Below are 14,156 nucleotides of genomic sequence, written 5' to 3'. Positions count from 1 at the left end.
TGGGCCTGGGCACTGTCCCTCAGCTCTTCAGCTCAAGGCTAGTGCTCTACCACTTGAGCCACAGTGCCACTTCTGGCTTTTTCTGCTTATGTGGTGCCGAGGGATCGAACCCAGGGCCTCATGCATGTAAGGGAAGCACTCTACCACTGAGCCACTTTCCCAGCCCATGATGTATTCTTTCCTTTTTATCTTCAGGTTTGGTCTCTGCTGGGGCAGAATCTGTAATTGGGTATAACCCATAGCTACTGGGGCAGAGTTGGGCATAGTTAAGATACTCATAACCAGGTGCCAATGGCTCATATCTGTAATCCTAGCTACTTAGGAGGCTGAGATCTGAGGATCGTAGTTTGAAGTCAGTCCAGGCAGGAAAGTCCATGAGTCTCTTATCTCCAACTAACCACCAGAAAACTGGACGTGGCAATGTGGCTTAAAGTGGTAGAGTGCTAGCCTTGAGTAAAATATTTCAGGGACAGTGCTTAAGCCCTGAGATCAAGCCCCACAACAACAAAGATACTCATGCAGTACTTGCTGTTGGTAAGAAACCCTTCCTTCTATCACTTCAAGAGTTCAGGTTCATATCTCTCTTTCTAAATTTCTTCTAACTTGAAGCCTTCTAGCCAGCCGTGGCACCTTTGGGACACTTTTGGAAAAGACCAAATTCCCATCTCAGACACCCTTGGACTCCCAAGACCTCAGAGGATCCCAGTGTTTGGCCACTTAATCTTCACTTCAGGTCCACAGTGCTGGGTAGGGAGCAATCAGGACCAACAACTTCCCATCACTCTGGCCTATCCAGGTATCACTGAAATGCCCCTCCACACAGGGCCCTGGGAAGCAAGAGCGACAGTCTACTGAGCACAGGAAGTAACTCTTAGTCAACTGGCTCAGCTTCCATACCTCCCCTACCCCAATCCCAACACTCACCCCTCCTCCATGAAAACAAACAGAGCCTAGAGAGGGGCATGTCATCATTTTAATGATGTAAATCTTTGGTGTTTCCCTCATTAGCAGTAGACTATCCCCTCTCCTCCCACCACAATGTTTCTATGATGAGTGACAAACAGAAAAGAAATCACATTTTCATACTAAAAACAAAATGATCAGAGCCTTGATTTCTCCACTAGAAACTACACGTACAATTCAAGATTCCACATGCAACACCTTAAATCACAGACCAAGACCTCACATTCTGACTTGGAGTCTCCTCTTTCCCCCAGCCTCGGGCTGGCTTTGGCCTAGGCTAGGTAATACTGACACCCACAGGTGCTACTCTGAGGGCCTTGGGTGAGGGAGGGAGGAGCATGATGGACAAGCCTGGGGGCTGGCCAGCCTACAACCACCCTCTACCCTGCCCTGCCCCAAGCCTCCTGAGTGAGGCCCTGCATACCATTCATCTTCACTGGATCTTGTGTCAGGCAAGCAGGCTGCCCTTTTCCCCCAAGCCATCCCACTTGTGAGTACAGAAGTGCCTGTCCTCAGGAACCTGGGGGCCCAGCCCACTCAACTGTTTTTTTTGTGGGCCAAGATGACGAAGAGAGGCTGGAGTTCTGGAAGGCTCAGAGGTGGAGGCGGTTTCTGGGGGCCAGGCCCAAGCTATCCCACTGGCCTCTATCCAGGATAGTGTGGCCCAGATCTGGAAGACTCTTCACTCTTCTGGGGCTTCTGCCCAGGGCCAAGTCCCCTGAGCCCATGTCCTAGAAGAAAGGGATGAGGGAGGGGTTCATGGAAGAAACACCCACTTGTTTCTTCATTCTCACCACATCCAGCAGTGTGGTTCTCCTGGGCTTCAGATCCTAGAAGGTTCTAGCCCCCAAGGCAAGCCTTGCCTAGTGGCCTGTCCCTCCCTACTGACTCCTCATTCGTGCCCTCCTACTCATCCTGCTCCCTGATATAGCCAGCAGCTCTTCTGTGTACAGTTCCCAGTCAGCTGTGAGGTCCGGCTTCTGCTCAGCGGCTTGAGGGGAGGCTACAGGGCAGATTTTGTCTCTACCTGTTCCGTGGCTCCCCACTGGGGCCTGCAGCTTCCCCCCTGCTGCCACCACCACCTTCTGGAAGATAGCTGTTATTGGTCAGGTTGCAGTGCAGGGTTGGTCCCTCAGTGTTGGGAGAGGGGACAGGAATAGGGACAGGGGAGGACGAGGGTGGGGCTGGTTGGGGTAGCTCCTGCCCAGAAGTACTAGGCTGGTCCCAGGAGGCTGTCCGGGGGTTTAGGCCTCGCTCTGCCAGTTGTCCAGGTTCTGGTAACAGTCCTCGAGAGGTGGAGGGCTGGGGTGAGGAGGTGCGGGCAGCTCCAGACTCAGTGCCTGTCTGTGAGCTACGGTGAATGCGGTGGCTGACAATAATGTTGTTGCCGAAGCCACCCATGGAGGCCATGGTGGTGCTCTGCTCCCGCTGCACCACTGCCGTCATGCCCCCCTCTGCCATCAACCTCTGGATCCTGCTGAGGGCGTCTTCCCCACTGGCACCATACTCTGGGCCCTCGCCTGGAGGGTACAAAGCAGAAGAGAGAGGGAATCAGCAGCCTTTCTGGGCAACACACAAGTCTGAGGTCACCCTAGGCACCTTAGCAAGACTGCATTAAAATAAAAAAGAAGGCTGGGTGTCAGTTGCTCATCCTTGTAATTGTAGTTTGAGAGGCAAGAGGATTGGGGTTTGAGGCCAGCCAGGGCAGAAAAGTTCACTAGACTTCATCTCAAAAAAACAAAACAAGCCAAGTGTTGGTGGCCCACGCCTGTAATCCTAGCTACTCAGCAGGCTGAAATCTGAGGATCACAGGTTGGAGCCAGCCTGAGCAGGAAAAGTCCATGAGACTCCTAGGGGTCCAACATTCTAATAGTGAGGGAGGATAAGAGGCCAACCTAGATGCCAGTATAGCTTCTACCCTGAGTTGTCCTTGAGTATTCTTTTTTTTTTTTTTGTCGGTCGTGGGGCTTGAACTCTGGGCCTAGGCGCTGACCCTGCACTCTTCAGCAAAAGGCGAGTGCTCTACCTCTTGAGCCACAGCACCACTTCCGGTCTTCTAGTGGTTTATTAGAGATCAGAGTCTCACAGACTTTTCTGCCCAGACTGGCTTTGAACCATGATGCTCAGATCTCAGCCTCCCGAGTATCTAGGATTACAGGCATGAGCCACCAGTGCCTGGCTGTCCTTGAGTATTCTGTGCTCCCTACAGCCTCCACTGCTTTCCAAGAACTCTCTGAGGACCTGCCTAGGACCTGGGACTGAGATGTGCAGTGAGTTGACCTGAGGCCTGCTGGCACTGAGCACTTCATGCTGGGCTCTGTGCCTGGTGAACTCCCAGCACCTCTCCTGTGGGTTTCTAGGGAAGGTCAGGCTGGCCTGGAGCCCTAGGGAGCCACACAGCCCAGCTCCAGAGACATCTCCAGAGCTGACACTGAAGTCTGAATCTGTCTTCTTTCATAGCTTGCCTATAGCTCTGGCCCTCTCTCTCTGACTCAGCTTTTCTCCTAACTGGTCACCCTGCTACTCTTCTCCTCCTTTTCCAGCCAGTCTCCATGCTGCTTCTCCCACCGTTCTAATTCAGCTGTATGCTCTGCTGACATCCATATCCCAAGTCCAGCAACAAGAACCTAAAGGTAGCCAGGTGCTATATAATCCTATAATGCCTATAATCCTAGCTATAGAGAAGGCTGAGATCTGAGGATCACGGTTCAAAGCCAGGTTCAAAGCCAGCTCGGGCAGAAAAGTCTGTGAGACTCATCTTCAATTAACCACTAGAATACTAGAAGTGGTGCTGTGGCTCAAGTGGTAGAGCACTCACCTTGAGCTGAAGAGCACAGGGATAACGCCCAAGCCCAGAGTTCAAGCCCCACGACTGACAAAAAAAGAAGAAAAAAAAGAACCGAAAGGTAGTCTCCACCCTTCTGCCCAGTCCTCACCTTGCCTGCCTGTCTTCTGTACCTAACAATCTTTACTACAGCAGAAATGGCCCTGCTATCGGCCCCTGCGTATTAGGACACTTTATGTAGACTCTATCTGCCCTTGCCCCACCTTCTCAGTCTTTTTCTTTTGTATCCGTATTGGGGCTTGGTTTAGGGCCTGGACGCTGTGCCTTAGCTTCCCTCCCCCCACCCCCCCAAAGCTGGTACTCTATCACTTGAACCACAGCCCACTTATGGCTTTTTGGTGGTTAATTGGCGATAAAGAGTCTCATAGACTTTTCCTGCCTGGGCTGGCTTTGAACCATTATCCTAAGATCTCAGCTTCCTCAGTAGGTAGAATTACAGGTGTTCAGCATATAGGTTTGTAAACTGGTCAGTCTCTGCTATGGAGAGGCATTCACATATCTACTTCCTTTTTTGACACAGTAACTTCTTCTTCTTTTTTTTTTTGCTGGTCATAGGGCTTGAACTCTGGGCACCGTCCCTCAGCTTTTCAGCTCAAGGCTCTACCACTTGAGCCACCGTGCCACTTCTGGTTTTCTGGTAGTTTACTGGAGATAAGAGTCTCAGGACTTTCCTTCCTGGGCTGGCTTTGAACTATGATCCTCAGATCTCAGCTTCCCAAATAGCTAGGATTACAGGTTTGAGTCACCAATGCCCGGCTATTTTTGTGTTTTGCCAGTCCTGGGGTCTGAACTCAGGGCCTGCGCACTGTCCCTGAGCTTCTTTTACTCAAGGCTAGTGCTCTACCACTGGAGCCACAGCACCACTTCCAGCCTTTTCTGTTTATATGGTTCTGAGCAATTGAGCATGGTAGGCAAGCACTCTACCACTAAGCCACATTCTCAGCCCATGACTTCATTTCTGAATGTGACTCCTCCAATACCTCTGGATTCATAATGCTAAATACAATGTCAGACTCAAATAATGCTCAAAAAATAATGGATGAGAAATTTAGAAATATGCACACAAATGGTTCTTGGGGCTGAGTGTGGACAGCTTTAGCCACTGAAGGCAGGTGACATATTCTCCAAGAAGAAAACACATTGAAGCCCAAGGGAAATAGAACCAGAAGCACTGGGGAACTATAGGGGTTAATTCAGCTGCCTCTTCTGTAGCAAAAATACTTCTTTTTGCTTGGAAAATCAGAAACTGCTTCAGTGCTGATGTGAGACTGTTTTCTTGCATATTCTTTTTTTTTTTTTTTTCCCTTTGTCGGTCATGGGGCTTGAACTCTGGGTTTGGGCGCTGTCCCTGTACTCTTCAGCTCAAGGTGAGTGCTCTACCGCTTGAGCTACAGCACCACTTCCAGTTTTCGAGTGGTTTACTGGAGGTAAGAGTCTCACAGACTTTCCTGCCTGGGCTGGCTTTGAACCGTGATCCTCAAATCTCAGCCTCCTGAGTAACTAGGATTATAGGCGTGAGCCACCACCGGCTTTTCTTTCATATTCTAAGCCAGGTTTTGCATGTAGAAGACAGGTGGGATCAGCTACTTACCACAATGCTTTGCAACTGTGTTAGATTCTGGGGACTACACTGCCAGGAAAGCAGAGGAGTGTGTGTGTGTGTGTGTTCCATTTGTCCTTTTTCACATTTGCTTTTCCCAAGGTTCAGTGGTAGAACCATGGGCATGGCCTTCTTCAGCTCCATTCATTCATGGGTCTGAAGATACTTCCTGAATGCCAAGCAGACTCTGTGCAAGTGCTGGGAGCAAACAGTGAGCTTTACCAGGCAGTGCTCCTCTCCCTGAGCCACCCTCTAGACAGCAGAGTGGATGGCTTGCTTCAGAGTCAACTGTACATTCTAAAGGAGACTACAACACTTTTGTTAAAGTTAGACAAGCAAAGAGTCAACACTGACAATTGCCCTAGGCAGAGAGTCCTTCTTCAAAGTTCTGAATGGATTTAGTTCCCCCATCCCTCTTTTTATTTTTGCAGGCCTGGGGATTGAACCCATGACCTCACACATGCCAGGCATGTATCTCTATTACTGAGCTATGTGCCCATCCCATCAACTTTTATAGAGTAAGAAGGACTCTGGAGCTCTGTGGATAGCTCTCAGGATAGGGCTAAGTGAGGGCAGGCCACGGGACAGGGATATTACAAGCACAGCTGCACCCTGTAGGGTATGTGTACAGGTATCTATCCCTCATATAACTAAGCCTAGAAATGGTAATGTCAACTGGGATTTTCTTCCCCATGTGCCTGTAAACCTGGCTATCAATGTAGTCACTAAGAGGAAAGGAGTCAGAAGCTAGCATGAAGGCAGTGGAAAGAGCCACTGGGCCTGCTTTGACAGGGATGGGCCCAAAAAAGCACTAACTCCCAATCTTCCTTGAGAGGAATCTGGTTTCAGAGCTGCTGGGTGAGTACAAAGTTCCCGACCCCATGAGACATATCCATTGGTTATTTCCTTCCTCCCCTGGAACTTACATCCATCCTTTCCCTGTTCCTGAGATGGACTACTCTGTACCTAAGAGCTGAGATTCAGAGTTCTCAGCTAAGCAGTTCTCAGAAGCAGCAAGGCTCTTGTTCCTGCCTGCTGTGTTTGCTGACTAGCCTCAGTCATGGTGCTCACCACTAGCTCCTGTTCTGCTTTATGAGAGACACGGATGAAAGGCATAGCCAGGAGCTAGTAAGCAGGTTCCAAGCTTCTATGACTGAGAAAGACTACTCGTTCCCTCTTACGCACTCCCCACAAAGAAAGAAAGGAATTTAGGATCAACTGCAGGTCAGAAACAGCAAGGCAACAGTAGAAGATTCTATAGGAGGTGACTACTTAGTCACTACTTCTACTCATTCCTGAGGTCACTTGGGGTCACCTCCCTGAGCTCCTCCTTGTGCTCCCTCAGTCTTCATCACATGGAAACAGTCACCTGCTTAGGTGTCTGTCGCCCTCTCTAGACTGTGAGCTCGAGCTCCTTGGGGAGGAATCGTTTCTGTAACCCCTATGTTGTCTGGCTTTACCAGAGGCTCTCAGAGGCTGCCCATCTGCTGTGAGGGAGGGCACGCACTGGCTCTGCTTGGAAAAGGAGTGGGTCTTGTGCTTGGATCTCAGGCTTCTTGCAATCAGTTTAATGGAGTTCAGGATGGATCAGAGTCCACAGAAACCTGTAAAAGTAGGCTTGGTTTGGCTGTAAGAGGCTTTAATTGTTTCTTCCTCAGTAAGACTTAAAGCTTCTGCTGACTCCAGCCAGCTGCTCATGTCCCCGGCAAGGGGGTTTCCACTTCACAAAGAGCCAGGCCCCAGATGTAGGAGATAAGAGGCCTTAACTTTGAAAATGTCCAGTTCCTGGCAGGGAGAGGGACAGTGCCCTGTGGAGGACGGCATCGTAGAGAGCCATTCCCAAGGGGAACTTGTTAAGTCTTTGCCTGATGCACACCAGAGCTTCTCTCATGGTCTCTTTTAAGCAAATGGTTTAACCAGACCCAGAGAATGTCTGTTTGGATGCTGCCTTGTATGGAGTTCAGAGCAGCAAGGGGCTGGGGGTAGGGGGTAAGAAGAGTGAGAACAGCCTGTTTAACACAGCTGCTGATGGGCTCCAAAGTGGCTCCAGCCCTACCACTGGGAAGTGCTAATTGGTTCTTAAAAGTGTGAGGCCAGCAGAGAGAGACGGAACTGAGGCTGACCGAGCCACACCTGAAATAGGTGAGAGGAAGGGGCTGAGATGTGCTTATAACTACAGCAGAAGCAAGTATACAACAGAAGAATTTGAGTGTCACCTGTAGCAGTCCCCATCTGCCATGCCATGTAGACAAGCCATGTGGGGCAGGCTCTGGGAACCCAAGGTCTGAACATAGAGCTTGTAGAGGAAGCTTGTGGGCAGCCCTTTCATCAATCCACACCATCCCCTTCCACCATACTAGGGTCTGAAATCAAGTCCTTGCACTTGCTCTGCTTGTTAACAGTTGAGCCACACCCCCAGATCAGCTTTTTGCTAGTATGTGTGTGTGTGTGTGTGTGTGTGTGTGTGTGTGTGTGCGTGCACGCGTGCACATGCACGTACACACTGATCCTGGGCCTTGAATTTAGGGCCTAGGCACTGTCCTGAAGCTTTTCATACTAATGGCTAGCATCCTGCCACTTGAGCCACAGCTCCAGTTTTGGCTCTTTGATGATGAATTGGAGATAAGAGTCATAGACTTTCCTGACTGGGCTGGCTTTGAACTGTGAGCCTCAGATCTCAGCCTCCTGAGTAGCTAGGATTATAGGAATTAGCCACTGACACCATGCCTTTGCTGGTGATTTTGGAGATGGGAGTCTAGTGGATTTTTCTGCCTGTGTTGGCTTTGAACCACAATCTTATAGGTCTCAACCTCCTGAGTAGGAGCATTGGTGCCTGGTTCAGGGTGCTTGGTAAACTAGCTTGGGTCCCCTAGGTTTCAGAGACGGAGGTCAGAGTCCTGCTCCACTTACTGGAGAAACTGATCTGGTTCAGATAAATGATGTTCCTGTGAGAAGGCTCTTCTTGACACCAGGTACTATGTGAGTACTATGTGAGTGTCACTCATGCAGAGGCAGGAGCCTCAGGCCATCTCTTCCAGGGACTGATGTTTTCAACCACTGGTCTCTAGTCATATCTTTTTCTAGCTGTGAATGGCTCTTACCTTCACCAGGACCGGTGGCTGCTGTCCCTGGCTCCTGCTCTTCTCTCTCAGTCTGTGTTTCAGCATTCTGCAGTTGAAGAGCTAGAGTTTGTGTGCCCTGTGATGTTACAGAGGTGGTGGGATTCCGGGGCTGCAACCCAATTGCATTCATCAGACCCATGTCTCTGTCTGTCCTCCATGTAGCTCTGCTGGTTCTAGAGAGAGAAAGACAAATTTGAATTCAGGGAGGGCTGCAGAACTCTGGGGTTCTGTGTGGCCATGGGCCAGGGTGCAGGGTAAGAGGAGAACCCTGTGCTCCCACAGCTACTTCCTGATGGCTGTGCCAAATCTCCTCAGACCAGTCCCTGCTTTGGGACAAGGGAAGAAGGTCATAGACACATTCAATCTTGCAAAGCTAACTAGTCTATTCAGTCCCTTAAAGAACAGGCTCATTTTGGGGGAACAGAGATGGCTGATCTGAAAAGACTCTTAAGATTCAAAAAGCAAGCTGGGCCTTGGTGGCTCACGCTTGTAATCCTAGCTACTTAGGAGGCTGAGATCTGAACATTGTGGGTCAAAGTCAACGCAGGCAGGAAAGTCTGTGTGACTCTTATGTCCAATTAACCACTAGAAAACCAGAAATGAAGCTGTAGCTCCAAGTGGTAGAGTGCTAGCCTTGAGCACAAAAGGTCAGCAACAATGCCCAGGCCCTGAGATCAAGCCTCATGACTGACCAAAAAGAAAACAAAAAGGTTCAAGAAGCTACAGTGATTTGTAGGCAGGGAAAGAGTTTTTTTTTTTTTTTTCTCTCTTTAGCTTTATGTTCCTTCTAATTACAAGCTGACAAGACTCCAGTTTAAATTCTAAGACTTATTAAGATTAAGATCTCTACTTTACAAGAAGGAAAGTGCTGAAACTCTATGAAGTTGTTCTAGAGTCTTGCTCTTAGGTTCTTCTGAAACCACAGCTTTGCAGGTAGGAAGCCAAGCTATCCTATAAGGAAGGCCAGGTCCAGGACTAGTCCCCTCCTTTCTTTAAAGCACTTGTCAGAAATGCCTCTGGTGTTCCTGGAGCTGTCAGCAAAGGAAGCAGCAGCCTTTTGAGATTATCACTAGACATTCATTTCTACTTCTGAGACTTTCTCCAACCAGGCTCTGCAGTTTCTATAGGCGGCAGAGATAGCCTTGAGCATACTGCTAACTCAGCATTTCTTTGTCCCTGGGACTCTCTAGTTATCCCTCCTCTGACTATGCTTTCTCCACAGGTCACAGCAGACTTCATGGGGCAGGACTTTTTTCCACAACCCTTTTTTTCCTCACCCCAAGTATGTTGATTACACCAGGAAGGAAGGAGGCCAGACATATACTAAAATGAGACTGAGAGCATTAGTTTTGTCCTCTTTCCTATATAGAATATTTTTCTCAAATGAGACTGTAGGCAAAAGCCTCCAGACATGCAGTGATTCAATGGAGAGCTGCTTGAGGAAGGACCCAGAGCCCATCAAAAGAAGAAAGAAGGAGCAGGCCTGTAGCCAGATGCTGCTCTCCTACTTCAGCTTACCCAGGCCGCTCGCTGCTCCTGCTGCTGGAATGGACGGTGAACACGGTCTCATTCAGCTGGTCCCAGTAGTATTCAATACCGAAGTTTAAGGCCCTAAAAATCATTGGAAAGGGAACAGAAGAGAAGACAAAAGGTGTTAGGAATGTGGAAAAACTCTTTACAGCTGGCAAAGTAGCCTATAATCCTAGCTACTTGGGAGGCAGAGATCAGGAGGATTACTGTTCAAAGCCCATACAAAAAAGGACATGAGACTCCAAACAATGAAAGAAGAAGACGAAAAAAAGGCTGGGCATGCTGGTGGCTCATGCCTGTAATTTTAGCTACTCAGGAGACTGAGATCTGAGGTTCAAGGTTTAAAGCCAGCCCAGGCAAGAAAGTCTTCGAGACTCTTGTCTCCAATTAACCACCAAAAGGCCAGAAGTGGAGCTGTGATTCAAGTGGTAGAGTGCACACACATGCGCGCATACACATACACACACACAGCTTGGTGTAGTCCACACATGTCATCTATATGAGAAGCATAAATAGGAGAATCATAGTCCAAGCTAGCCTAGGCATAAATTCAGGACACCATTTGAAAAATAACTAGGGGCTGGCATGTGTCTTAGTAGTAGAGTGCTTGCTTAGCACTGAAGCCCTGGGTTCAATTCCTCCATAACACATAAACAGGAAAAAGCCAGAAGTGGCACTGTGGCTCAAGTGACAGAGTGTTAATCTAGAGCATAAGATGCTCAAGGACAGTACCCAAGCCCAGGACCCAAGCCCTGAGTTCAGATCCCAGGACTGGCAAGAAAAAAAAAAGAAGAAGAAGAAGAAGGTGCTGGTGGTGGCTTTGAAATGTGAGGACAGGTAGTAGGAAAGAAGTTTTGAGTTCACCAGTTATATCATTGGTGTCCATGTAGAGATCCTAAGAGATATTCAAAACATCCCATTCTACTCCTAAACAAATCAGGGCATACCTATGTTCTTGCACACCCAGTTCTGCTAAGAGCTACACTGTCCTTAAAATTCCTATGCTGTAGTCCTAACCACTAATGAAAGTGTTCCTGGAGACAGTCTTCAGGAGTCAATGTGAGGTCTTCAGGGTGGTCCCTAATACAACCAATTTATAGTCTTTTATAGTTATCTAAGGAGAGAGGGTCAGAAAAAAGGGGCAGGAGAAGAGAGCAAGCAAAAGAAAGAAAAGAGAAGGGGAGGGGAGGGGAAAGGACGGCAGAGCAGAGCACAAGTGAGCTGGGTGCCTCACACCTGTAATTGTAGTATTCAAGAGACTGAGATCAGGCAAAAAGTTAGCAAGACCTCATCTAACCAAAAATACTGGTTGTGATAGTGTGTGCCTGTAATCCAAGCTATGCCAGAGGCCATAGGAAGGAGGAATGTGGTTTGTGCTAGGTAGAGACAAAAAATGAAATTCTATCTGAAAAACATTATGAAAGCAAAAAGGGCTAGCAGCCCGGCACCAATGGCTCACATCTGTAATCATAGACACCCAGGAGGATAAGAGCTGAGGATTGTGGTTCAAAGCCAGCCCAAGTGGTAGAGCAGTAGCCTCAAGCAAAAAAGCTCAGGGATAGCCCCAGTATTGGCACAAAAAAAGGGGAGGGGGACTAGAATGGGCTCAAGTGGTAGAGTGCTTTGTTTGCCTAGCAAGTGTAAGGCTAAGTTCAAATTCTAGTGCTGTAAAAGATAGTGCAAGGAGATTGGGAGAACCAAGCATGGTGGCACACACCTGTATCAGAACACTCAGGAAGCTGAGGCAGGAAGATCTTGAGTTCGAGACCAGACTGGGTTACACAGTGAGTTCTATACCAGCATGCACCATGTCTCATACCAACCTTTTCTCCCCCAAACCTCCCCTCTGAGAAAATAGAAAGAAAGAGAGGGAGAGCAAGGGAGCATGTAAAGACACAGTGAAAAGATAGTGATGTAAAATAAGGAAGAGAGCCGCCAGCCAGAATAACACCTTCATATTGGCCGTCAGTCTCCAGTACTGTGAGAAAATAAACATCCACTGTTTGAGCCTCTTGGACTGTGGTTATGGCAGTCTGAGAAGACTACAAAGAAGGTCCAGTAAGAGCTTTCAACCTGCAACTGGATCAAGCTCATTTGATAACAGAAGTCACTTCCACAGGAGCCACACATGAGACCTTATCTTTTTTTTAAGTGGCGCTGTAGCTCAAGTGGTAGAGCGCTCGCCTTGAGCTGAAGAGCCCAGAGTTCAAGCCCCACGACCGACAAAAAAAAAAAAAAAAAAAAAAGATATTAGCCTTATCTTTTTTTTTTTTTTTTTTGTCAGTTGAGGGGCTTGAACTCTGGACCTAGGTAATGTCCCTCAGCTCTTTAGCTCAAGGCTGGCTAGCACTCTACCACTTGAGCCACAAAGCCACTTCCAGTTTTCTGAGTAGTTCATTGGTGACAAGAGTCTCATGGAGGGCGAGGAAGGTGACTCAGTGGTAGAGTGCCTGCCTTGCATGCATGAGGCCCTAAGTTTGATTCCTCAGCACCACATAAGCAAAAAAAGTTGGAAGTGGCGTTGTGGCTCAAGTGGTAGAGCTCTCGTCTTGAGCTGAGAGCTGAGGGACAGCACCCAAGCCCAGAGTTCAGGCCCCACACCAACAACAACAAAAAAAGAGTCTCATGGACTTTCCTGCCTGGGCTGGCTTTGAACTCTCATCTTCTCAGCCTCCTGACTAGCCAATATTACAGGTGTGAGCCACCGGCACCCAGCGGGGAGCACACCTGAAAGCTAGGGGGCTACAAGGAAGGGTGAGTAAGGGGAAAAAATGAGAGGCTTATTTTCTCAACATGAGTATCAGACAATAGTGGCCTCATAAGGAAGAAAGGAAGAAAGTAGGGCTGCCTTAGCCATAAGCCAGCAGGCCTAGGTATTTAAGCTTCAGATCTGGCTATAGATGCCTTTCATGCTGGGTATAGGCTTCACCTGCCAAAACACTTGTTTTTTTGAGAGGGAAGAGTCACAACAAAGTGTTATTAGTTTGTTTTGTGCCACCTCTTTCCTAGCTTCTGCTAAAGGGCCTTCATGATCTGTTGACTACTTTAAAAAGTATTGCCTTAGTTGGGCATGGTGGCCCATGCCTGTAATTCCAGCACTTGATGCTGACGTGGGAAGATTCTGAGTTCGAGGGCAGCCTTGAACAACGCTGACAGAAGATTGTCAATAGACAAAAAAGAGTGTAAATAACAGCATTATTTCCATGTATAGGAGAAGGTGAAGTAAGGTGACCTAGTGTTAGGGAAGAGGCAAATGTCCAGAAGCAAATTGCAGAGCCCTCCATGGAGCCACTGCTGTACTTTTTGGTGAGCAATCCTGACTGCATTAGGCATCATGTGAAGCCAGCTGCCAAGAAGCCTCTGATTTACAAACTTGTCAAGATTTATTGACAGGTTGCAATACCACATGGGCCCTTGCCAAATCCCTTCTCTGTAATTCCTGCTAGCTAGAGCTGGTTAGTGACAAGCTGTTCATGTTGAACCTACATCAAACTGTGTGCTATGTGACCAGAACTTTCTTCCTGTCTTAGAAAAGAGGCCATAAGGGGCTGGAAAGGTAGCTCAGTGGTAGAGCGCTTGCCTTGTATGTATGAGGCCCTGGGTTCGATTCCTCAACACCACATAAGCAGAAAAAGCCGGAAGTGGCACTGTGGCTCAAGCAGTAGAGCGCTCACCTTGAGCTGAAGAGAGCAGGGACAGCGCCCAAGCCCAGAGTTCAGGCCCCACAACTGACCAAAAAAAAAAAAGAAAGAAAGAAAGAGGCCATAAGAAGGCCTGATGTCTAAGCTGGGGCAGTTAACAAAATGCTGGTAGCCAAGAGCCCCTTAAATTGTATTTCATCCAGGCAGCATGCACTATCAGCTGGGAGCCAAAGACTGGGTTTCTTTTTCTTTTTTGTGCCGGTCCTGGGGCTTGAACTCTGGGCCTGGGCTCTGTCCTCAAGCTTCTTTTGTTGAAGGTTAGTGCTTTTTATCACTTGAGCAATAGCACTACTTCCTGCTTTTTTGGAGTAGTTTATTGGAGATAAGGATTTTCCTTCCTGGGTTGGCTTTGAACTATGATCCTCAGATCTCTCAGCCTCCTGAGTAGCTATGAT

General features: G+C 48.3%; 1 protein-coding gene across 7 annotated transcripts in view; it reads right to left on the bottom strand.

Moving 5' to 3' along the window:
• Positions 1 to 963: 963 nt before the first annotated feature.
• The window catches only part of Ambra1 (autophagy and beclin 1 regulator 1), a 221,610-nt gene continuing 208,417 nt past the window's right edge, over positions 964 to 14,156 (bottom strand). For all 7 annotated transcript variants that reach the window (XM_070032455.1, XM_070032456.1, XM_070032459.1 and 4 more), the window contains 3 exons: positions 10,049 to 10,141; positions 8,510 to 8,703; positions 964 to 2,483 (listed from right to left, as the gene is read on the bottom strand). In XM_070032455.1, coding sequence (XP_069888556.1) covers positions 1,987 to 2,483; positions 8,510 to 8,703; positions 10,049 to 10,141 — 784 coding nt within the window. In that variant the 3' untranslated portion in view covers positions 964 to 1,986. The remainder of the gene's footprint in view (positions 2,484 to 8,509; positions 8,704 to 10,048; positions 10,142 to 14,156) is intronic.

This window comes from Dipodomys merriami, unplaced genomic scaffold, assembly GCF_024711535.1.
Source record: "Dipodomys merriami isolate MVZ:Mamm:240054 unplaced genomic scaffold, mDipMer1.0.p SCAF_21, whole genome shotgun sequence".
NCBI classification, from domain to species: Eukaryota; Metazoa; Chordata; class Mammalia; order Rodentia; family Heteromyidae; genus Dipodomys; species Dipodomys merriami.
The sequence above is the reverse complement of the archived record's forward strand: the minus strand, read 5'-3'. Positions and strand labels throughout refer to the sequence as shown.